The 20,854-nt window shown below is 37.0% G+C and overlaps 10 protein-coding genes across 10 annotated transcripts; 6 read left to right on the plus strand and 4 right to left on the minus strand.

Annotated features, from left to right (window-relative positions):
* The first annotated feature begins 88 nt into the window (after nucleotides 1-88).
* On the plus strand, nucleotides 89-1,093 carry EV154DRAFT_444815 (triosephosphate isomerase). Its single transcript, XM_051597062.1, has 3 exons — nucleotides 89-232; nucleotides 305-882; nucleotides 952-1,093. The coding sequence occupies exons 1-3, from the start codon at nucleotides 124-126 to the stop codon at nucleotides 1,006-1,008; spliced, it is 744 nt and encodes a 247-aa protein (XP_051456632.1). The 5' UTR covers nucleotides 89-123; the 3' UTR covers nucleotides 1,009-1,093.
* Nucleotides 1,094-1,267: 174 nt separating this feature from the next.
* Nucleotides 1,268-1,456, plus strand: EV154DRAFT_511904 (uncharacterized protein; the record flags this gene model as incomplete). Its single annotated transcript, XM_051601864.1, has 1 exon — nucleotides 1,268-1,456. A coding segment is annotated over one exon (189 nt), but the record flags the coding sequence as incomplete, so codon positions are not given.
* A 1,649-nt stretch (nucleotides 1,457-3,105) lies between these two features.
* EV154DRAFT_465902 (uncharacterized protein) lies at nucleotides 3,106-4,324 on the plus strand (the record flags this gene model as incomplete). Its single annotated transcript, XM_051597708.1, has 3 exons — nucleotides 3,106-3,309; nucleotides 3,377-3,518; nucleotides 3,687-4,324. The coding sequence occupies exons 1-3, from the start codon at nucleotides 3,157-3,159 to the stop codon at nucleotides 4,322-4,324; spliced, it is 933 nt and encodes a 310-aa protein (XP_051456634.1). The 5' UTR covers nucleotides 3,106-3,156.
* A 68-nt stretch (nucleotides 4,325-4,392) lies between these two features.
* EV154DRAFT_444818 (thioredoxin-like protein) lies at nucleotides 4,393-6,480 on the minus strand. Its single transcript, XM_051597063.1, has 5 exons — nucleotides 6,331-6,480; nucleotides 6,200-6,246; nucleotides 5,692-6,102; nucleotides 5,577-5,622; nucleotides 4,393-5,497 (listed from the first exon to the last, which is right to left on the minus strand). The coding sequence occupies exons 1-5, from the start codon at nucleotides 6,444-6,446 to the stop codon at nucleotides 4,492-4,494; spliced, it is 1,626 nt and encodes a 541-aa protein (XP_051456635.1). The 5' UTR covers nucleotides 6,447-6,480; the 3' UTR covers nucleotides 4,393-4,491.
* EV154DRAFT_465906 (6-phosphogluconate dehydrogenase, decarboxylating) lies at nucleotides 6,476-8,288 on the minus strand. Its single transcript, XM_051597709.1, has 3 exons — nucleotides 8,228-8,288; nucleotides 7,578-8,140; nucleotides 6,476-7,503 (listed from the first exon to the last, which is right to left on the minus strand). The coding sequence occupies exons 1-3, from the start codon at nucleotides 8,233-8,235 to the stop codon at nucleotides 6,626-6,628; spliced, it is 1,449 nt and encodes a 482-aa protein (XP_051456636.1). The 5' UTR covers nucleotides 8,236-8,288; the 3' UTR covers nucleotides 6,476-6,625.
* Nucleotides 8,289-9,160: 872 nt separating this feature from the next.
* EV154DRAFT_511914 (uncharacterized protein) lies at nucleotides 9,161-9,952 on the minus strand. Its single transcript, XM_051601865.1, has 5 exons — nucleotides 9,870-9,952; nucleotides 9,752-9,789; nucleotides 9,589-9,639; nucleotides 9,506-9,520; nucleotides 9,161-9,346 (listed from the first exon to the last, which is right to left on the minus strand). The coding sequence occupies exons 1-5, from the start codon at nucleotides 9,898-9,900 to the stop codon at nucleotides 9,299-9,301; spliced, it is 183 nt and encodes a 60-aa protein (XP_051456637.1). The 5' UTR covers nucleotides 9,901-9,952; the 3' UTR covers nucleotides 9,161-9,298.
* Nucleotides 9,953-10,011: 59 nt separating this feature from the next.
* Nucleotides 10,012-10,589, minus strand: EV154DRAFT_511915 (uncharacterized protein). The gene has a single exon (XM_051601866.1). The coding sequence runs from the start codon at nucleotides 10,582-10,584 to the stop codon at nucleotides 10,093-10,095; it is 492 nt and encodes a 163-aa protein (XP_051456638.1). The 5' UTR covers nucleotides 10,585-10,589; the 3' UTR covers nucleotides 10,012-10,092.
* A 1,511-nt stretch (nucleotides 10,590-12,100) lies between these two features.
* EV154DRAFT_511916 (uncharacterized protein) lies at nucleotides 12,101-15,165 on the plus strand. Its single transcript, XM_051601867.1, has 12 exons — nucleotides 12,101-12,226; nucleotides 12,296-12,356; nucleotides 12,421-12,560; nucleotides 12,617-12,726; nucleotides 12,790-13,503; nucleotides 13,573-13,639; nucleotides 13,695-13,750; nucleotides 13,816-13,959; nucleotides 14,018-14,184; nucleotides 14,247-14,646; nucleotides 14,703-14,872; nucleotides 14,932-15,165. Exons 1-12 carry the CDS (start codon nucleotides 12,128-12,130, stop codon nucleotides 15,069-15,071), a joined length of 2,268 nt encoding a protein of 755 aa, XP_051456639.1. The 5' UTR covers nucleotides 12,101-12,127; the 3' UTR covers nucleotides 15,072-15,165.
* Nucleotides 15,166-16,632: 1,467 nt separating this feature from the next.
* Nucleotides 16,633-18,183, plus strand: EV154DRAFT_511923 (uncharacterized protein). Its single transcript, XM_051601868.1, has 2 exons — nucleotides 16,633-17,289; nucleotides 17,364-18,183. The coding sequence occupies exons 1-2, from the start codon at nucleotides 16,734-16,736 to the stop codon at nucleotides 18,140-18,142; spliced, it is 1,335 nt and encodes a 444-aa protein (XP_051456640.1). The 5' UTR covers nucleotides 16,633-16,733; the 3' UTR covers nucleotides 18,143-18,183.
* Nucleotides 18,184-18,841: 658 nt separating this feature from the next.
* EV154DRAFT_397194 (kinase-like domain-containing protein) lies at nucleotides 18,842-20,854 on the plus strand (the record flags this gene model as incomplete). The annotated part of the gene is made up of 6 exons (XM_051595206.1): nucleotides 18,842-19,090; nucleotides 19,259-19,650; nucleotides 19,852-19,889; nucleotides 19,943-20,122; nucleotides 20,252-20,475; nucleotides 20,567-20,854. Coding segments are annotated over 6 exons (1,371 nt in total), but the record flags the coding sequence as incomplete, so codon positions are not given.

Genomic DNA, 20,854 nt, shown 5'->3' on the forward strand with positions numbered 1-20,854 from the left:
TTTTTGCATTATGATTGTTTCCCCCCCCCAAATAAAACGCGCTTTTTTTTTTTATTTTTATAATTCTTCTTCTTTTTCTTCTTTACTCTTTTTTTTTTTAAAGCAAAAATTCTAATAACAAAAATGGTTCGCAACTTTTTCATTGGTGGTAACTGGAAGATGAATGGCTCTGTTGCCGAAGCTAAGCAACTCGTTGAAATGCTCAATGGTTTCGAAGTTCCCGCCAACACTGGTAAAGTAGTATAGTCAAACCAAAAAAATAGATATATATTTGAATTAACAACGGGGAATGACACAATAATAGAGGTTGTTGTTGCTCCTCCTGCTCTTTACATTGACCGTGTCCATGCTGGTTTAAAGAAGGAAATCAAGGTAGCAGCCCAAAACGCCTACCTCAAGGCCTCTGGTGCATACACAGGTGAGATCTCTCCTCAAATGCTCAAGGATTTAGGTCTTGAATGGGTCATTCTCGGTCACTCTGAACGTCGTCAATATTTCCACGAATCTGATGAACTTGTGGGTCAAAAGACTGCCTTTGCTCTTGAGGCTGGTCTTTCTGTTATTGCCTGTATCGGTGAGAAGCTTGAGGAACGTGAGGCTAACGTCACCAACGATGTGGTTGCTCGTCAAATGAAGGCTATTGCTGCTGAGATTAAGGATTGGTCCAAGGTAGTAGTTGCTTATGAGCCTGTTTGGGCTATTGGTACTGGTAAGGTCGCTTCTCCTGAGCAAGCTCAAGATGTTCACGAGTTCCTCCGTCAATGGTTGGCCGAGAATGTTTCTCAAAAGGCTGCTGATGAGACTCGTATCCTTTACGGTGGTTCCGTCAACGGTGGTAACTGTAAGACCCTTGGTGGTAAGCCCGACATTGATGGTTTCTTGGTAAGTTTTTTTTTTTTTTATTGTTGTTGTCAAGTCTTTTTTTATTAATTATCTCTTTTTTGTTTGTAGGTCGGTGGTGCTTCTCTCAAGCCCGAATTCGGTGAGATCATTCTCTCTCGTCAATAAGTCTTTTTCTTTTACGCACATATATATCATTTTTTAAAAAATAAATAAATCTACGCATTGTTCCAACTCGATTAAAAAAAAAAAATTGTCCTTTGAAACCTTGGAGTTTCAACTAGGTCTTTTATTTTTTTTGACACCGCTTTATCTTGGCCCATCCTTATCCGATTTGCCAACAGAGATGCGTTTTTTTTTATTTAAAAAAAAAGGGGGGGGGGGTGGGGGACTATCTTAATCAGATAGATGAGGGTTTACGTGTTAATTTTTTTTTTTTTTTTTTTTTTTTAGTCTGCTTTTAACATTTGCTTTCACGTGTATAAGCGTACCCTCATCTCTTTTGGTTGTCAGTGACATGTTCCCCCCTCCCCCCTTATTTCTCCGTGCTCTCAACTCTATAATATTTCTGCAGGTGATACAGACAGTTTTGTTACACACATTCAGGAACGCGTAAAAAAAAAAATTCGCATCTCAAAAGATTTGAAACCATGTCTTCATGGAGTCCCTCATATCGATTGTCACACGTAACTGTCTTTTAAAATAGAAAACTCGGTGGGTGTAACAATCTCCCCCCCCCGTTTCGTTTTGCATAATAAAAAACGAACAGGCCACATTGGACTTATGCGTCAGTGGCACTTTTTTTTTTCATATACGTGTGTATTCTCCGTCCGGGGGGAGCTTGTTGTAACCATTTTTTTTTTTTGTGCTCAAAAAGAATCATTTTGTATAAATAAAAAAAAAATAGTGCTGCACCTGTCACATATATATATATACATATATACATATATAATAACGATTTGTTATGTTTACGAAATTTTAAATCACATAACAATCTATCCCAACCAACTTGGAACATTGTTCTCATGTATATAGTTTAATTTTTTTTTTTTTTACCATTTTATAAAAAAAAGGACGGTTATTTAAATAGGTCGGGGAGGCAAAAAAAAAAAAAATATTTAAAAAACGTACCCCTTTTCAATCTCCTGTTACCGGGTTACTGGATTTTTGTGTCGTCATGGGATCTTTAATTTACATATGGGAGTGTCATGGAGACAAAGGGAAATCCATCTGTAGCTGACTCCCATAGAAAAAAAAAAGGGGGAGGGGGGGATAGATAAAATAATTCAGTCTAGAGAAATGGAGCACGCCCGTGTGTACAATAACACATTGTGTTCTATAGTAAGAACGATTATATAAATAATTTTTAGAGAGATGAGAAGAAATTTAAAGAGTTAGTGTAAAAAAAAAAGATGACATCTATGTCTGCTCATGGAGGATCAGCAGGGCGAGCAGATACTAACCAAATATACCTGTCAAAAGGGGAAGAGGGGTGGGGCTGAAATCACATGAGGTATAGACTAGCGTTTCAACGTATAAAGAATGCAAAACGGTATGGCACGTAACACGGTTCTGTTTTGACGTTCTATCCTGCTTAAACTATGGTTTTGTCATGACTCTCGCACCGTGTCATTCGACCCATGAAAGCACTGAAATAAAAATGTGTGACTTTTTTTTTTCTGTAGTTTTTTAATTCATTTCGGTGAGGTTCGGGTAAAGATATGCCATAAGAATTCGCACTGCCCTTTTGTTGTTTTCCAGAAAAGGGAATGTTGCGTATGCAAAGAAAGGAAAGAGAAAAAAAAAATTGCTTAATTTCTGCTTTGCCTCCCTCCCCCCATTGGTAAAGGGGTGAGGACAACGTTTCGCTTTTCCCTTTTTTTTTTTTTTTAAAAAAAAAAAATTGTCAATAATAAATAGGTTTTCTACTCCTTTTTTTGGTATACATGAAAACAATTAAGGTGGTACTACCCACGTTGTTTTGTAAAGAAAGCCCCCCCCCCCCAAAAAAAAAAAGAGAAAGAGAGAGAGAGAGACCATCATGGCGTGTACCTGCAGAAAGAAAAGGATTGCGTCAATTTACTAGTCGACACTCTTCATCATTGAGGTTTTTTAAAAAAAAAAGTAAGAGGATAATAGAGAAAAGAACTGGATCGGCGTTTCAGAAATAACCTCGATTTGTATATATGTGTGTGTGAAGCTTATTTCACTATAATTACACACTTAATTTTTTATTTTTATACATAATTTTTATTTTTCCTTTCTAAATATAAACTTTTTTATTATTATTATTATTATTATTGCACATATACTGTTATGACCAGTCAATCACCACCTTTAAGGTCCTTTCAATGGCCAGCACCCGTTTCTCCAACCGACATTTCCGTCAAGGAAATCATTGAGAAGTATTATCCCCACGATAAGGAGCTACTCAAACATGCCTTAATGGCTAAAGTAGAAGAAGACAAAGTAAGTTGGCTCATTTTTTTTTTCTTCTAGATGTTAAAACACAACCTAATAAAACCTCTTTTCAAAGAAACAAACAGCTCAGGATGTATTAAAGACCGAAATGACAAGAATTCATCTTCGACAATTGGATCTTGAAGTCATGAGAGAACAGAGTAGATTAACGGGCGTTCGTTCTGGGTATCATCCTCCTCCTTCTTCTTCAACTACTGGTCCTCCCCCTCCTTCTTCTTCTTCAGCTGCTGGTCCTCCTCCTCCTTCTTCTTCCACTACCACTACTACTGCTGCTGCTGCTGGACAGGCTCCCCCTTCTCACCACAACCACAATCACCACCACCACCACCAACAGCAGCAACAGCAACAGCAACAGCATGCGGGAGGGTATTATAGCCTAGCTCCAGTTCAACAACAAGTATTGGCTCGTATCACTGCCAATCAACCTTCATCACCTGTGGTCTATCCACATTCAGCTCATCCATTATGTATACCTGATAACCGACTTAACCCACCACGACAATACGCTCAACATCTTCAATTACCTACATCGCAACAACAACCTACGACCCCCATCTCTCCTAACCACGATTATGATTTCCAACGAAAGCGAGTGAGAGGATCGATTACAGAGGAAGAGAAATTGAGTCATAATAAAGTGATGGAAGCCTTAAAGGCCAAGATCCAAAGAGGGAGTCATTCACCACTGACGACGGTGGCACCTAGTTCGGCATTTCGACCAACGACGATACATGAGAATAATAAAAGACAACGAACGTTACCGAAACCTACCGTGATTGCTACCACAACAGAGTTACAACCTTCAACACCTTCACCTCGTTCTGCTAAACCCATTTTACCACCGATTGATACGACGATTGGACGCATACCTACCACTCATTTACCATCTCATCCACTTATATCTCCCATCAAAAGCTCAACTCCTCCAGCTCTGACCACCACCACAACAACGACCACTATTACTACTTTACCCGCGCGTGATACTTTTGTAAATTCTGAATAATTCTTTTTTTTCTTTCTCTCTGTCCCACTCATTTTCCACTTAATGTTCATATATCATACTCCCTTCCCTTTTTTTTTTTTTTTTTTTTTTTAATTAACTTTGTAAATTTTAAATGCAACGTAAAAAAAAGAAAAACAGAAAAAAAAAAAACTATATATTTTAATTAATTAATCAGCCTTGTTTTGGGCAGCCTTCTTTTCCTTATTCTGTTCAACTGTCTTTTTAGCAGCTTCTTTTACTTGTTCTCTTGTCTTGACTTGACCTTCTTCCTTGGTCATGTAATGAAAGAGGAGAGCAAATGCACCAAAGAGGACGGGTGTAACGTACATCCAATGATCTCCAAAGAACACAAAGAAGGCCTTGACTTTACCCATTGTTTGCGAGGGAGCTGTGGAATGACCTATTAAGGTATCCAAGGACTGAGCAGCCTTCAAGATCGTCTGAGGAGAATCATTCATCAAGGAGAATCGGGTCTGATCTGCCTGTTGATCATAATAAAGTTGGGATTGGGGGTCCAAGATAACCAACGCAGGCAATTTATCACTTTGAATATGATACGCACGTGTGATGAATTTACCCCATTTCTTACCATCCAATTGAGCAAATCTAATCTCTTTACCACCTTGTTCGTCACGATAGATTTTGGCTATACTACGCAACTTGGATTGTGATTCGGTGTCCTCTGGATCGGTGATACCCAAGACCACGATGTGTTCTCCCTTGAGCACTTGTCTTGAGTTAGCGGGTAAAACACGTGTGACAAGAGGTTGACTTTCCTCGATAAGCCAAGAGGCAAGATCTTTTAAAGGAGATGTGAAGCGTTTGAAGGTACCGTCCTTGACAATCACGGAAGCGGGGAGATCGCTTTCTTGCAAGTTGAAACGAAGCGCGGTCTTTTTATCGGAGGTTGAAAAGAAGGGTAAGGTCTTCATGAAGGGAGCAGCAATGGATTCCAAAAAGGAGATAGAGTCCTCCTCCTCGCCCGTGGTGGACGCTTGTTGTTGAGGGTGCGTAATATGAACAAAGTTGACATCGCGACCATCAAATAATTCTTGTAATTCTTCATCGGATTCAACGTTTTGGATAGGAGAACCTGCTTTTTGAAGCGCGTAGTCCTTTAACTTTTCTAAACTTCTTTCACCATTGTATTCCAATGAAGAGCCATGCACAAAGCTATTGATATCAGTTAGTGTTCATCCCCCCGGGGATGTTTTATACAGTACCAAAAAAAAAAAAAAAAAAAAAGACTTACTAGAGGAGAGTAGGTAAACCAGCTACTTTGAATTCTTCACAAATAGCTATAAATTTCACCACAACACAATTCAATAAATATTTATATATATATCAATATCAATGACCCCGCTTACCTTTATGAGATTCACAGTTGACTTCAGCAAGATTGATTTGACCTTGCAATTCCTTGGCCAATTCTTCCCAAACAGGAGCGAGATGTTTACAATGACCGCACCAAGGAGCATAAAATTTGACAAACCAAGGTTCTTTACTGGAGATCATGCTATGAATTTGTTTCGAGGAGACAATCGGGAAGGACTCACCGTGTTCATTGCGTTTCGCTTGATTTGCCTTGATGTATTCGTTCACGTCCTCCAATGAAAAATCGCCCGTGTATTCTTTCCATGCACCTCCTCCACTTTGCATTTGAATAGTGGGGACACGGACTATACCCTTTTCTTTACAGTAATCGAGATGATTAGCACAGTTTAACTTTGCAAATGTTGCACCAGGATGACTTTTCGCGAGTTGCGACCATTTAGGTTCTGCAGTTCAAACCAACCAAAAAAAAAAAAGGGATGAGAGATGCTTGTATTAAAATGGGGTGGGGGGGGGGATCGCGTCCACGATGAAAAAGCTTACCGAATTCACTGCAATGTTGACACTCTGGGCTGTAATATTCAACAAACCTTACATATTAAAAAAAAAAAAAGTACGTGAACAAAACAGGCATAATTATTATTTTTCTCTCTCTCTCCCTCTCTCTCTCTTACAAGGAGCTATCTTTGTTATTATCAATTGTGTTTGGTGTGACTTCTCCAATATTCAAAGCTTGAGCAGAATATTGAAGCAGAGCTACTGTAGCAGCAATTGTAAATAAACGAACCATACTTGATAAACAAAAAAGATAAAGAAGAAGAAAGGATGAAACACAAGAAAAAGAATTTTTATTGAGAGAGGTGATACACAAAAAAAAAAAGTCCGGTTATAGAAAATATTTCCCTGTAAAGAAGGGAAGATGTGTATGTGTGTGTGTGTCCCCACTACCCCCCGAGGTGGTATAACATATTAAGCATCATAGTTGGTAGAAGAAACATTACCACCTTTTCCGGTCCAATTGGTGTGAATATGCGTACCAGGGTTAGATAAGAGTTCATAGGTATGTGCACCAAAATAATCACGTTGAGCCTGTAAAAGATTGGCAGGTAACATTTCATGTCGAAGTCCATCATAAAAGTTCAAGGACGTTGAGAGTGCAGGTGTGGGGATACCTTGGGTTACAGCCATTGCAATCACTTTTCTCCAAGCACTTTGTGCTGTGGCCGTTGCCTCTGTAAAGAAGGGGTCAAACAATAGGTTCTCCAAGGATGGGTTCACAGTATAAGCATCCTTAATTTTGCCAAGGAAAGCAGAGCGAATAATACATCCTCCACGCCACATGAGAGCAATACCTGCAAAATTTAAGTTCCAGCCGTAGTCTGAGGCCGCTTGACGCATAAGCATAAATCCTTGAGCATAAGATACAATCTTGGCAGCATAGAGAGCTTCACCCAAGGCATCTAAAAATTCAGACTTATCTACAGCAGTTTGTGAGGTAGGACCAACCAATATCTTGGAAGCACGTGTACGTTCATCTTTCAAAGAAGATAAGCAACGAGCATATACTGCCTCACCAATCAATGAGACGGGAATACCACGATCCAAAGAATCAATGCCTGTCCATTTACCAGTACCCTTTTGACCGGCCGTATCACGAATCTTTTCAACGAGAGCTGTACCATCCTCGTCCTTGAATCGAAGAATATCACGCGTAATTTCAATCAGGAATGAATCAAGTTTACCTTTATTCCATTCCTCAAAGGTATCTGCCATCTCATCTGAACTCATACCTAATCCTTCCTTCATGATTTGGTATACTTCACAGATCAATTGCATATCACCGTACTCTACAGTGTTAAAAAAGAAAAGAAAAAAGTGTCAGCTTGAAGTTAATGCATCAATATTTTTTATTTTGTTTTACCAATGCCGTTATGAACCATCTTGACATAGTGACCAGACCCTTCTTCACCAACCCAGTCACAACAGGGAGCACCATCGGGTGCTTTAGCAGCAATAGCTTGAAAGATAGGCTTGATAAAGGGCCAAGCTTGAGGGTTACCACCCGGCATGAGAGAGGGACCAAAACGAGCGCCTTCCTCACCACCCGAAACACCCGAGCCGACAAAGAGAATACCCTTCTCAGCCAACGTCTTGGCACGACGTACGGAATCAGGGAAATGTGAGTTACCACCATCAATAATGATATCACCTTGTTCAAGGAAAGGTAAAAGTTGATCAATGAAGCTATCGACAGCTGAACCTGCTTTCACCAACATCATGACTTTACGAGGTCGCTTTAATTTAGAACACAAGTCCTCAATGGAGGTAGCACCAATGATTTGAGTGTCTTTTGCTTCGTTGGCTAAAAAATGGTCTACTTTGGCTTGAGTACGATTATATGCACATACGACAAATCCGTGGTCGTTCATGTTCAAGATCAAGTTTTGACCCATCACGGCTAATCCAATTAATCCAATATCTGCACTAAATAAAATTTTAAAAGTTCTGAGTGTTAGTTCTAATTCCCCCCCTTTTTTTGTTGTTGTTGTCTCTGTTGCGTCAGTCACTTACGTTGCCATGGTTTATATTTGTGTATGTGTATATCTGTTGGAGATGTATAAAAGAAAAGGGGGGAAAGGAATTCCCTTGTGTTATCTTTTATACAGCAAAAATTTGTACCTTACATAAATATCAGTAAGCCGGAGTCTTAATCCTTATTATGCAAGGTTGACTAATTCCTTGGTCATGATGGGGCTTGCGTAAAAAAAAAAAAAAAATTTTGTGCTATCATTCTCGGATATAGGATGGGCCCTCCAATGAATGATTTGGGTAAACGTTTTTCGTAGTGTATATAGGGTATCATCAGTTTAAAAAAAAAAGTGAGTACAAACGGGCAGGTAGAGAAAAGGCACTCAGTGACACAGACATGTTAAAAGGCTTTTTTTTTTTTTTTTTATTATTTTATTTATTCACGCTATTAAATTCTATCGTGATCAGCAGGAGAGTCGGGCGTGTGTGTCTTTCTTTTCTGTCTATTTAGGGTAATCATGCGATAGATTGACAATCATGAAGGGATAAAATAATAGTGGAGTTTCCCAAGTTGAATTTTATCAGCACTGTTTGAGCCACTCATGATCTACGGGAGAGTTACTCAGATGGATCAGCATGAAAAGCACTTGTAATAATTAAAAAAAAAAAAAAAAAAAAAAAAAAAAAATAGGGTAACACGTCATATGGTTGGATAGTGGCCCTGTACAGCCTAAACAATAACAAAAAAAAAAAAAGGCAATATGACTTTTAAAAAAGTGGGACTTACATAAAAAAAAAGAGACTACGTGGCCCACCACATTATGGAGTGAACACGTTGTCCATGTCCAAATCGTAGTAATACAATAAAGCATATTATGCAACTGATGTATACAAAAAAAGGTGAGGAAAGTAATGATAAAAAAGCTGGGTTGTTGTTTTTTTATTATTATTATTTTTTTTTTTTTTACAAATGATTTTTACATAAAAAAAAAAAAGATACTTGATGGGGTAGGGTATTCATGATAATTTTTTTTGTTTTTGTTTGGATTTCGCCATGAAATTTATTGTGTTTTTTTTTGTGTGTGAGTGGAAAATCAAGATGGAGGGGAAAATTTACTTCTTCTTCTTGGGGTTTTCGGCAGCGGTAGCCCAATTGCTAGCCTATATATTATATACAAAATGATAATAATAAAAAAAAGGAGGGAAAAAAATTTTTTTTTTTCTTGTTAGTTTTTTGGATCGCGAAAAAAAATAAAAATTACACAATTCACGTAAAAAAATAAAAAAAAAATAAAAAAAAGAGGGAAAAAAAAAACTTACAGCCTTCTTGAAAACCTAATGATTTAATAAAAAAAAAAAAAGTCAGACTATGAAAGAAATAAAGCCCAATGTTTTTAACTTACATCCTTATGAGCCATAGTGGGGTTAGCCTTCTTAACCTTAGCGATTTCAGTCTGTTTATATTTAAAAAAAAAAATGGTTTAGGCCCTTGCTTTCTTTCACACCATGTATTATAAAGTGAAAAAAAAATCCTTTTTTTTTTTCTTTTATTATGATTATTCTTACCTTGATGAAAGTGTTATAAGCAGAGACCTTTCTGGCACCTAATATAACAAGATGATTTTGCTCAATTAATATAATGTCCATACCAAGACGCGTTTTTATAAAAAAAATAACACTTTACCTTGCTTCTTTGTGATCTTCTCCTTGGCCATTTTTAAATAAGTTATATAAAAGAGATATAAGGAAAAATTATCAAAAAAATTTGATTTTCACTTTGCAAAAAAAAAAAAAAAAAAAAAAAAAATTAATTTATATAGACTTCCTTTTTTGAACCAATCGTATTGCATACATCACATGACACTCTTTATTATTTATGATCACTGGTAAAAAAACGCGTAACCCGCTTATGTTTGCACTAACAAGCTTTTTAATCCCACAATCGCATTCTCCTGAACAAGGCTTAAAATCAACACCGTAATCGATTCTTCTCCTACCAGATAAACTTGACCACCTCCTAGCTCTTTAAAAGCACTCAAGATCTCTTTATATTCTTCCCCTTTTAAAAACTCTTCCAGTGTCTTGAACCGTACCTGGCTCCCTTCTTCTTCTTCATCCACCAAACCAAGCCCTATCAGCTCATCAACTGTCTTTGGTAACTCCTTCTTTTCCGTAGTGGTATTAATCCATTCGAAAGGTTCGTCTGACTCCGATGAAAGATACACGTCCTTGCTTATACTGGTCAATCTCGTCTTGGCTTCTTGTACCATCGGACCCGAACTAGGCTTCAATCGGCTATTCACTTTAGGTTTCTCTAAAGGTTTAATTTCAGCTGGTCCAGGATTAATCACTGGGTTGTTTAACATGGCCATATAACTATTATCTGCTTCTTCTGACATTTTTCTTAAAAAAAAAAAAGAAAAACAAGAAATAGAAAAAAAAAACAATTAAATTTTAAAATAGCATTTTGTGACCGTCATGCATTACATCATTTTAGTGCTCTGCATAACATGGATTCCTTTTCTGTCATCAAGTGAATAAGGCCATTTGGCATTTATTCATGTCCTCTGTGGCTTGTCGTTAAATATAAAAAAAATCAGTATTCATATCTGTCACTAGTGCATAAAGTTAAAATTATTTGAATTAAATTAGATATGCCTATGATCAAAATATATAAATATCATTTATCAACCCTCATATCACAACGGCTTATTCTCAAGTGAGGATCCTTTTGCCTCCTGCTGCTGCTGTTGTTAACTTTTCCAAACTCCGTCAAAGAATGAAAACGCCAAGAGAGAGAGGTGCGTCTCCAAAAAGAAGCTGTCACGCACAATGTGTTACAAAAGACTGGCAAAAATGACAAAGACGATGCAATACGACAAGAACCACACACTCTCATGTAAAAAAGGAAAGCAAATCTTTTTTTCTTTTTACAGTGTGTACATGTCATGACAGACAATAAAAGTTACAGGCAAATGACTCACTTCCTTGACGGTAGAATCGTTAGTAGAGGACGACGCCCTGATCTAATGATTTATCTGAGACATTTCGAGCAGCACGATACATGGAACTCTGCCTAAAGTCACGGTTACACTAAAACAAAACAAAAAAATAGAGAAGGGCTGTTATCTTTGACGCTGTAAAAGGTGATGTATCTAGGGCAGTTGTCCCTCAAGTTGAACAGCGGGGTTTGAATAAGCTAAACGGTTGTTATGACTGAATATCCGCTGGGCAATCCTATTCAGGCAGTCCTGGTCTGGTTTTATCATGGTAATTAAGCAACTTAGAATATTAATTCAGACACTAAAAAAAAGCATTCATTCGCCAGGTAATCTTTACTAAAAAAAATGGAATTCATCACTCAAATTGCTTTTAGCTTGTAAAGAAAACAAAAATACGATTAAATATTAGATAAAGAATCTGATGATCATATGTTGATACCTTTACAGTATCGCTCAAGTATGTCTTATATTATCACAAGCATAACATATAAATTAACAAGCAAAACCATATTGTATACACATGAGCAATATTTGCACCAGTTAAACTGTCATCTTGTAATACATTCAGCCCTACATGCTCTTATCAAAGTCTGTAATCGTTTGTACATACACTTTCATGTAGGACATGATTTTATAAAAGACAGATGATGTATGATATAAAAGTACAAATATTATAACCTTTGTAACCATCGATCAGCGTTACTCTGACAAGCAATGCAATTCCGATAACTCATTGCAGGTAAATTGCTATAAAAAAGTAATATTCGGTTTTGAAAGTGGTCTGTGCTGATAGTTGTTTAAATCAGAAAACGATCCACTCATTCACCGGGCCAGACTGCTTCCCTGCCGGACTGGTGGCACACTAGCAGCACGCTCCCGTTTATTTTCATAAAGTTCGCGGTAGTTTAAAAATGTGTTTTGATTCAGTACCTTTCCTACAATGTTGTCGATGTATCAATTCCCCAAACAGACGAGAGCATTAGATGCCATAAAAAGATTAAAAATCTTTCTTGAGATTCAGGGCAATACTGAAAAAGAGGTAATGCTGTACTTGAGAATGGAAAAGTGAACTATATAATGTTGAAACTTTTCTTTATCATATTGCCAGCCTTTACCTACAATGTCGAAAATCGTAGACTATTGCATAAAATACCCACGATTATTACGAAGTAATTGCGGATTCAAAAAAAAAACATAACGTGTCGAAATTAAAACAATAATCGTGTTATATAGTTCGCGATTCGCCACTGAAAGTTTTACACGATCCTAGTTTGCCCTATGTTGTGGTACATGATTGGTATATTGGCATTGCTCTTGATTATCTGGAGGCCTCAGTTGTAGTATTACTGGAACAATGGGAAAAGGATTTCAAGGTTTGTTCGAATATAAAAATAAAAACAAAAAGCCTGACACGACGTTCTCCTTGTAGAAAAAGAGACATGCACCAGAGCAGATATCGGAGCAGTTTGTGCGACTTGTGGATGACATTTATAAATGTTACGAACATACCGGGCTTGCATTGAAAATGCCTTTTCCGGAGTAAGTATCAAAGATGCTATAAATGAAGATAGGGCAATGGCTGATTTTGTCTTAATACTTTAGAGGGAGTCCATTGGGTGCAGCCGAATTAAAAGACAAGGTGAAATATGCCAGTATTGCATTAATCAAGGATAAAACCACACATTTCTTTACGGACACAACAAAAAGTTTTTACGAAGAAGGTCTAAAGACAATCGAAATTTTATTCCGTGCGCGCCTCAAAACGGAAGAGAACCCAAGTTTTGCGTATCTGTTTTCGCCTGGTGTGGCAAAATACAAAGATCAAGAACTCGAATTTCATGTTCAGTCTATTTTGGATTCGAATTTACCTGGTTTAGTAGACGTATTCAACTTGCCGGACGATATGCTGGAAGATGCCTGTAACGAAATATCGAAAAAAAAGAAGCCAAAGAATATTAGTGTTGATAGCTGGATGGACCCGACTGAAGAGGAGGATTACGAGTCTGTGGAAAAACATGAATCCAAATTGCAGGATTTTAGTGATGTATGTGTAAAATTAAATGCTTTATCACTGACACCAGACTGGACAGCTATTTTGGTTGAAGTAATTAAGAAGAGATTACATAGCCAGATATGGATAGATAAATGGGACGAATCCATGGTTACAATACAGCTGAAATGGCTTCATGTATTAATTCTGCCTTGGATTTCGTACGTATTACCAAAAGTAGAAGATATAAATGCAAACTGGAATGACTTTTTACGGCAAAAGATGAAGGCTGAGCATATCCTTTACGAGAACATATATCAAACTAGGTAAGATATTACTCATTTGTATTGGAGTCAAGTGGAAATAATGATAGTCTACATTTTTTTTTTTTTTAGAATTCCTCACATCTTTGACATTATAGAAGATTATCCTTCAACTTCTGAAGCCATTCTTGATTTTCATGTAAGTTCTCTAGCTGTCATTAGATAAAAAAAAAACGCCAACATGTAAACTGCAGATTACTGCCACGAAAAGAGGATTACTGGAAGACTTGAAAGAAAAATTGATCCAAGAGTAAGTTTATTTGATTTTGATTTTTTGTAAAAAAAAAACACACACACCTAAACACACCATCATAGATTACAAAAAAGACTTTTACACCAAGGAGCCGCGGCCGGTAGATTATTAAATCATTACAGCAATTGCACTCAATGTCTATGTATCATAGACCCTAGTTGCAAGACCATGGTTCCGATTATTCATTTGGTAGAAGACTATGTCAAGTAGGACCCTAAATAGATTTGTATTTATAATATAAAAGTACTAAATGCTACTGCTTAGACAATATCGTAACGATATTATAGATGGCGCCGTTGAATTAATCAGAGGACAAGGCGATGATGCGTTTCAAAACTCGGAGAACGGATATGTGTATGTATTCAAACAATCGGAAATAAATGACGAGGAAGCGCCCCGAACCGGCATTGTTATTGAAGAAGATGAGACAGGTACAGAGCATGAAAATAATGTCAATTGTATAATTTATCTAAATGACTGTTCATTTTCATAGCTATGCTTCGTAAACTACAAGTAAAATCTAGAGATCCCGTAGCGATGATAATCAGTATGTGCAATCCTATCCAAAAGTTTATCGAAAGATACGGTGAAATTTTAGCCGAAGCTTTACTTCAACTCACGGATTATGACACGGATAAAGAAGTTCAAAGATTAGAACTATTGAAGAAGAACTTTCCAGCCGACGCTTTTACAAAATGTGATGTCATGTTGAGAGATGTTGATATTAGTAGAAGATTAGATCGGCAGATTCATGAAAATCCGGAAATCGATAGTACATTTCATACGGTATTGTTGTCAAGGTTGTACTGGCCTGATGCAGATGAAGAAGATAATGATGATAGCGAGGATGATTTAAATAATTCAGGTCTACAGCTGTGGCCTAGATATGAAAGGTAATCGCAAGTTTTTATATTTAGTAAAACCGTTATATAAACCGTTTTCTTTTTAGTACGCTTGAAAAATACGAAGAAGAATATAAAAGCGCCAGGGCATCAAGGAAATTAAAGTACCTGCACAATAAAGGATCAGTGATCTTGCAGCTTGAATTTAAAACTAGAGTGGAGACATTCAAGACTTCACCCGAGGCTGCTACAATCATATCACTGTTTGAAACAAAAGGTACTTGAAACATTTCCATCTTAAAAAAAAGACAAAAAGCTAACTTGGTTAAAATAAAGATAATCAATTTACCAAGGATGAGATAGTAGAAAAGGTTGGCTTGTCTAAACAAAAGGTGATAGAAGCATTGGAGTTTTGGACCGAGAAAAATGTTATTGAATTATTAGCAAATGGAAACTTTGTGTTACTGGAGGATTAAAAATGAAACTTTGGCATGTTAATCAAAAGCTTTCCTTTTTAGTTACTTGTTTCTATGACTTTACTTCAATAAATAATTCAAGGCTTTTTTTTTTTTTTTTTTTTTTCTAGAAAATTTTCCGACAGCGAATAATCGATACCAAGATATAATTATTATTATAAATCCTATAGCTATCCTTAGAAGGAAGTACAGAAAGTCATTTATCATGAAGTGATTGGCCGAATAAACCGAATGACTATTCAGCCATTTCATTTCCGATCATGTATTTTCCGAATAAGCTTTGGTGTAAACAGACACTTTTTTAATGGTATTAGTGATGTTCTTCAAGACATGTCTATTTGGTCAATATGAAAGCCTGTATACATGTATCATCACCATCAGCTACAATGATAGTGCCAATACACTCCTAATATTACCCTTCCTCTGATTTGATAAGTTAATATGGGATCAAAACCTCTCACGCCAAGCCATCAAATGGTACAAATGTAGACAAGTATATCATTAAACCCGTAAAAACCATATTATCTGATCCCGCTGTCAGCGGCTCAAAGATACATTTACCCAAGCAGTAAGTAGTGAAATCAGTCGTAAGTATTTAAAGCTCTTTCGAATGCATATATATGAATGACCAATCTGTCTACTGGGCCTCAAGTTATGACAAAGATGCTTTATTAAATTTGGCAGTGCAGATCATTGTTGAAAATGACAATAAAAGCTAAATTAGTAGTTGGCTGATTTAGCTAACCACAAAAGTAACAATAAAGAAAAGAAAAACACCGATTGTTTGTATCAAAGAGTGCTAATATTGAATGATTCAGAATATCCTTCTCTCTCTTTCGAGTTATTAATATGATTGTAAAACATCATGATGATCGATTAACTGTTACCGGATATGTTTCACAAAAAGTACACGGTTGATTTTTTAATGAGATACAGTTGGAAAAGCACTGTAAATGTGACATTCCTTACTGAATATATATGTACTGCTTGTACTTGTATATTAAGATTTAATATTAAACAAATAAATACAATAAAGTCAGTGCATTTTTTCTATATGAAACAACAATCATCGATAGATCAAGATTGATATTTTGTCCTGTATTTTAAGCCCCTTAATTTAAAAAAACCTGGCGAAACTACTGTCAAGGAATACCTTAATTTAGCCAAGGTAAATAAACAAATACGTCAATCAGATAGCAAAAAAAAAAACTGAGGATAAAAATATATAACCGGCTTCTGAGAAGGAGAGATACAAAGACAACAGTACACAAAAAAAACGGTAACTGAAGAAGGATGTCAAAAAAAAAAACTATCAAGTATGGTTCATACTCTATTGAATATATTGAAAAGACGAAAAGTCTAGAGCCATGTTGGTAGAACGTCTTTTAAATTTTATTCACGATTGGTTGTGATGTGAAATGGAAAGTAAGCAAAATGCAACGTTGCAGTGTTACGGTATTTTTAAGTTCAGTTTCAGCTCACAAGCCCAAAGGGGAACCTTAAATGGCATCATTTTGCGTACTGTATGTGGCTTATTTTTAACTCCAGTTTCCCTCCCTCTCATCTATCCAATTCACAAGCCCATAAAAAAGTACAAGACATGCTTGTGTGTGCTTAATTTTTTAGTTTTTTTTTTTTTTTTCTGCAACATATATTTTTTTTATGATTCTATTTATTTTATTATTAATAGCAACAACGGTGGCTGCCCAGAACAGTTGTATTTCCCTTGCCAATTCCAAAACATGCACAGCCTTCTCACAATTTTATATTGGCCTACCGGGATTAGGAACAGAATATCCATTTTTATTAAACACAACCACGATTGAAGAATTCGACAAACGTTTACTATCCTTTGTCAACTCGACAAGCTCTTATCTTTTTCCTCTAGGATGTTTAAGTTCAAATTATAACCCGACCATTCCGTATGCTCGATACTCCATTACGAAATTATGCGCTGCCATGATTCAAAGTCCATCTCATTCCCTGCCATGTAATTTCGATTACGATTTAGTTCCTCCACCTCTTTGTCAGAAGACTTGCATCGAGTGGGTAGACAGTATAGATCATATCACCCATAATCCACGAGTGTGCTCGGATTCGATACAACGTAATGATTCGCTTGCTAATTTTTTGGATCAATGCCATACTTGGGAAGGATTTAACGGCACCGTTTCTGATAATTGTATATCAGGTATAGCAAATGAGCCTTATACATGTGGTAAGTGAACATTTGTATGTGTGTGTACCCTTCATTATTTGTTTCATGTGAATACGTTTTTAACATCTATATAGGTTTTGGCCCTGATAATGCAAAATATGCGTGTCGTTATTGTGAAAAGAACCCTGACGACGGATGCTGTCAAAATGTGGCCAATTGTAGTCAAAAATTATCAACCGGTGCGATTGTTGGCATAGCAATAGGAAGTGCAGTTGGAGTTGCAGTAATAGGATTTTGTATATTTTTATCTTGCCGTAAAAGGAAAGACACACTTTTTCGATTCATGTCCGCATCAGCAACATCATCTTCTACTACCCAAGCAAAGGCACTAATGAAGGAGCCTTTGGAATTACAGCCGACGGCCAATAACAGTAAACTACAAATCGCCAGTGATTTTTCGACGACTATTATACCACCCAAAGAAGAATTTTATGTGGTCATTCATCCATATCCATCACAATTGCCTGATGAATTGGAATTAAAAACAGGCGATATTATCTGCTTGGCTATGCATTTTGATGATGGATGGGCTTTAGGATTTAATGTGACAACCGGATTAAAAGGAGCATTTCCATTGGTCTGTATATCACATGTACCGGCGGATAGTCTAGATCAACTATTAAATCCAGAAGAAGTACCACTCAATGCAAGCCCACCAGCACCAACACCAGCACCGCCGACATTACCATTACCATTACCATCAACACAGCATAATAATACTAATAATAAACCCATCATCAACACAACACCAATACCAAAACGCTCTGCAAGCTGTAAATCTAATTATGATTACATTGAAGCAGAGAGCCCGTCTTCCCCTACTTTCCATACGCCCTTCTTTAATCAGAAATAATAATAAATGTATTTGTACTATAGTACTAGGAACAAAACAAATCAATTTTTCCCGCTGCCTTTTGATCTGAATCAAAAAGCTTATGACATGTCTCAGTTGTTCTCGGCCAGATCCATCCATAGGGTGAGAACAAAAAAAAAGAAACGTCATTTTTTTGAATTGGACAATCATGTCAACATTAACCTCTTTGTTCAAAAATAATTTAAGCAACAACCAACATATATACAATCAATGAGGCGACATCATGCATGAGTATGCAAACAAGTTTGGTTTCTTGTCGTCAGTTACGCCCATATTTGTATTATAAAATCACCACAAAAAAAAAAAAAAAAAAAAAAAAAACGTTCGGCTTGAATCGCCGCTGTAGCGATGAATCATTTTGCCAATAAAAATGACAGCAGTCTATTTTAGCTTTTTCTTTGAGATTCTTTTTTTTTTTTGTATTAAACCAGAAATGACCTTACAAACACATGTAACTGGATCGAGTAGTCAGAATGAAGCCAGTAAAGTTTTGTCCATAACGGAAAGCGGTACTAGCTCACACTCTACCACCATTACAACTATAACAGGTAAAGAAAGGAATGAGAAAGAACAAGAAAAGAGACAACGGGTTTAACGTGCATATTAGACGAAGCTCCTAGCTATGAATATACCCTACCTGAAAATACAGACAGTACGTTATCGATATTTAATTCGACATCGAATGCGACCAAAAGATATCAGACGAAAATGTTGTTAGCATCATTGATCGAGCACTTTTGTCGTGCGTATGGTGATACCCCGGATGCCAACCGAAAAGTGTTTTTTCTTATTTGTCAAACACTGCGATCATTGGGTATCATTGATGCGGAATTTATGGATGAAATGGCTAGTGTGCGCTCTTCTTTTCAACAGGCGTTCCATAAACTCTTCTTCACTGCCGTTCAAACCGTACGAAATCAAGACCTTGTCCATTTTAACGATCACTTGCCAAAAATGATACAACCACCTACTACCAATAACAACAGTTTGACGCTAGAAATACCAAAGCCAACAAAGACTCCACACGAAGATTATTTCTCTTCACCTGTCGGCACCACTTTTACGAGCTCTCCACCTAGTTCTTCCACCAATAAGATGCATCCATTCATTCATGGTGGTAATTTGAGTGTACAAAACTCTCGATATAATAATGATTTTGTCGAAATTAGTTTGCTGGGAAAAGGAGGTTTCGCTAGTGCCTTTAGAGCTCGTAATAAATTAGACGGTATTGATTACGCAGTCAAAAAAATTCGTTTGGGAAATGATATTGAAGATAACGGTCAGGAGGGTAATCCATACGAGAAAATATTTCGAGAAATTAAAAACTTGGCAAGACTAGAGCATGTCAATGTGATTCGATATTATTCTTCTTGGCTGGAATACGATGAAAGCTCAAATGACCCTACAGATACTTCAGATTGGGAAGACGATACGTCAAGACATAAGAGTTTTCTTTCTACAGACTCAAGTAGTAGTGTATTTGGTGGGTGTGACCCAACCTTTGACCAAAGTGGTATGTCACAAATCCAATTCGGTACAAATGATGGAATGTATGACCAAAGTGGTATATCCCAAATCCAATTCGAAAAAGAGCCTATGGATCAAAGTGTTGCATCCATTCAATTTGGTGATGATAATACAAGTGTGTCATCCGTTGTACCGTCCTGTACAAGGACTGTCGCTCAAAGTGGCTGGACTTTATTTATTCAGATGCAATTATGTCCAAGTAAGTTGACCCATGATCGACGCGCTATTAAATATTGGTCTAACCATTGACAGCTACCTTACACGACTACATCAAACTACGTAATAAAAAGTTTTCTGAAACCTCAAGTTATGGTGACCTGCTAGACAAGAAGCGCAATATTGAAATATTCTCTCAAATCTTACAAGGCACGGCTTACATCCATGACCAAGGTTTAATCCATCGCGATTTAAAGCCCAGCAATATCTTTCTCAGTATGCCAAATCTATCAGCGCACGATGGAAAAAGAAAAAGAGCGAGCAATGCATTTTTGGATGGACACCGTTCATCTGTTGATTCCTCTGTCTCAGAAAATGGAACCAAGGAAAGTATGTGGGAAGAAGCATGGGTGCCCAAAATTGGTGATTTTGGCTTAGCCGCAGAAGCCATGGATGAAGGAGATGGAGTACTTGTACCTACGCCCATGTCATCCACACCACCCAGCCCAAAAATACTTCCTAAAGACGATTATTTGGTCGAAAAGATGAGAAAGAGTAGTGTACATGATGGTAGACCAAAGAGACCCAAGCCAAAGCGTACACGTACAGTGGGTGTAGGCACTCGAACTGTAAGTAAAAAAAAAAAAAAAAAAAATTAGTTTTATATCGTACGTTTTATTTTGCTATTATATAATATTTTACTAATCACTCTCTATCCAGTATGCCTCACCTGAACAATTAGCGGTTCCAGTACAGCCGTATGACGAAAAAGTGGATATCTATTCGTTAGGCATTATTCTTTTTGAACTGTTCCAGCCTTTCGCCACTGGTATGGAACGAGCAGACAGCATCGAGAAATTAAAACATGGTGTATTCCCTGATGGTTTTTTGGAGCTGTATCCTAAAGTTTCAGCACTGATCATCTGGATGATGGATGAAAAGCCCCATCATCGACCTACAGCACAACAATTGTTGGAGTTTGAACTATTCTCACATCCCGACGATGCG

Source organism: Mucor mucedo (genome assembly GCF_025094135.1).
Source record: "Mucor mucedo strain NRRL 3635 chromosome Unknown EV154scaffold_58, whole genome shotgun sequence".
NCBI lineage: Eukaryota > Fungi > Mucoromycota > Mucoromycetes > Mucorales > Mucoraceae > Mucor > Mucor mucedo.

Coding starts and splice junctions, on each gene's coding strand:
- EV154DRAFT_465906 (XM_051597709.1), bottom strand. Junction 7,504..7,577: donor GATGGTTCATAACGGCATTG/GTAAAACAAAAT, acceptor TTAACACTGTAG/AGTACGGTGATATGCAATTG.
- EV154DRAFT_444815 (XM_051597062.1), top strand. CDS start 124: ATGGTTCGCAACTTTTTCATTGGTGGTAACTGGAAGATGAATGGCTCT. Junction 233..304: donor CGAAGTTCCCGCCAACACTG/GTAAAGTAGTAT, acceptor ACACAATAATAG/AGGTTGTTGTTGCTCCTCCT. Junction 883..951: donor CCGACATTGATGGTTTCTTG/GTAAGTTTTTTT, acceptor TTTTGTTTGTAG/GTCGGTGGTGCTTCTCTCAA.
- EV154DRAFT_511916 (XM_051601867.1), top strand. CDS start 12,128: ATGTTGTCGATGTATCAATTCCCCAAACAGACGAGAGCATTAGATGCC. Junction 12,357..12,420: donor ATACCCACGATTATTACGAA/GTAATTGCGGAT, acceptor CGTGTTATATAG/TTCGCGATTCGCCACTGAAA. Junction 13,504..13,572: donor GAGAACATATATCAAACTAG/GTAAGATATTAC, acceptor TTTTTTTTTTAG/AATTCCTCACATCTTTGACA.
- EV154DRAFT_511923 (XM_051601868.1), top strand. CDS start 16,734: ATGATTCTATTTATTTTATTATTAATAGCAACAACGGTGGCTGCCCAG. Junction 17,290..17,363: donor AAATGAGCCTTATACATGTG/GTAAGTGAACAT, acceptor ACATCTATATAG/GTTTTGGCCCTGATAATGCA.
- EV154DRAFT_444818 (XM_051597063.1), bottom strand. CDS start 6,446: ATGGTTCGTTTATTTACAATTGCTGCTACAGTAGCTCTGCTTCAATAT. Junction 5,623..5,691: donor CAACTGTGAATCTCATAAAG/GTAAGCGGGGTC, acceptor TGAAATTTATAG/CTATTTGTGAAGAATTCAAA. Junction 5,498..5,576: donor GGTTTACCTACTCTCCTCTA/GTAAGTCTTTTT, acceptor TGATATCAATAG/CTTTGTGCATGGCTCTTCAT.
- EV154DRAFT_511915 (XM_051601866.1), bottom strand. CDS start 10,584: ATGTCAGAAGAAGCAGATAATAGTTATATGGCCATGTTAAACAACCCA.
- EV154DRAFT_511914 (XM_051601865.1), bottom strand. CDS start 9,900: ATGGCCAAGGAGAAGATCACAAAGAAGCAAG. Junction 9,790..9,869: donor GAAGATCACAAAGAAGCAAG/GTAAAGTGTTAT, acceptor TTGTTATATTAG/GTGCCAGAAAGGTCTCTGCT. Junction 9,640..9,751: donor CTTATAACACTTTCATCAAG/GTAAGAATAATC, acceptor AAATATAAACAG/ACTGAAATCGCTAAGGTTAA.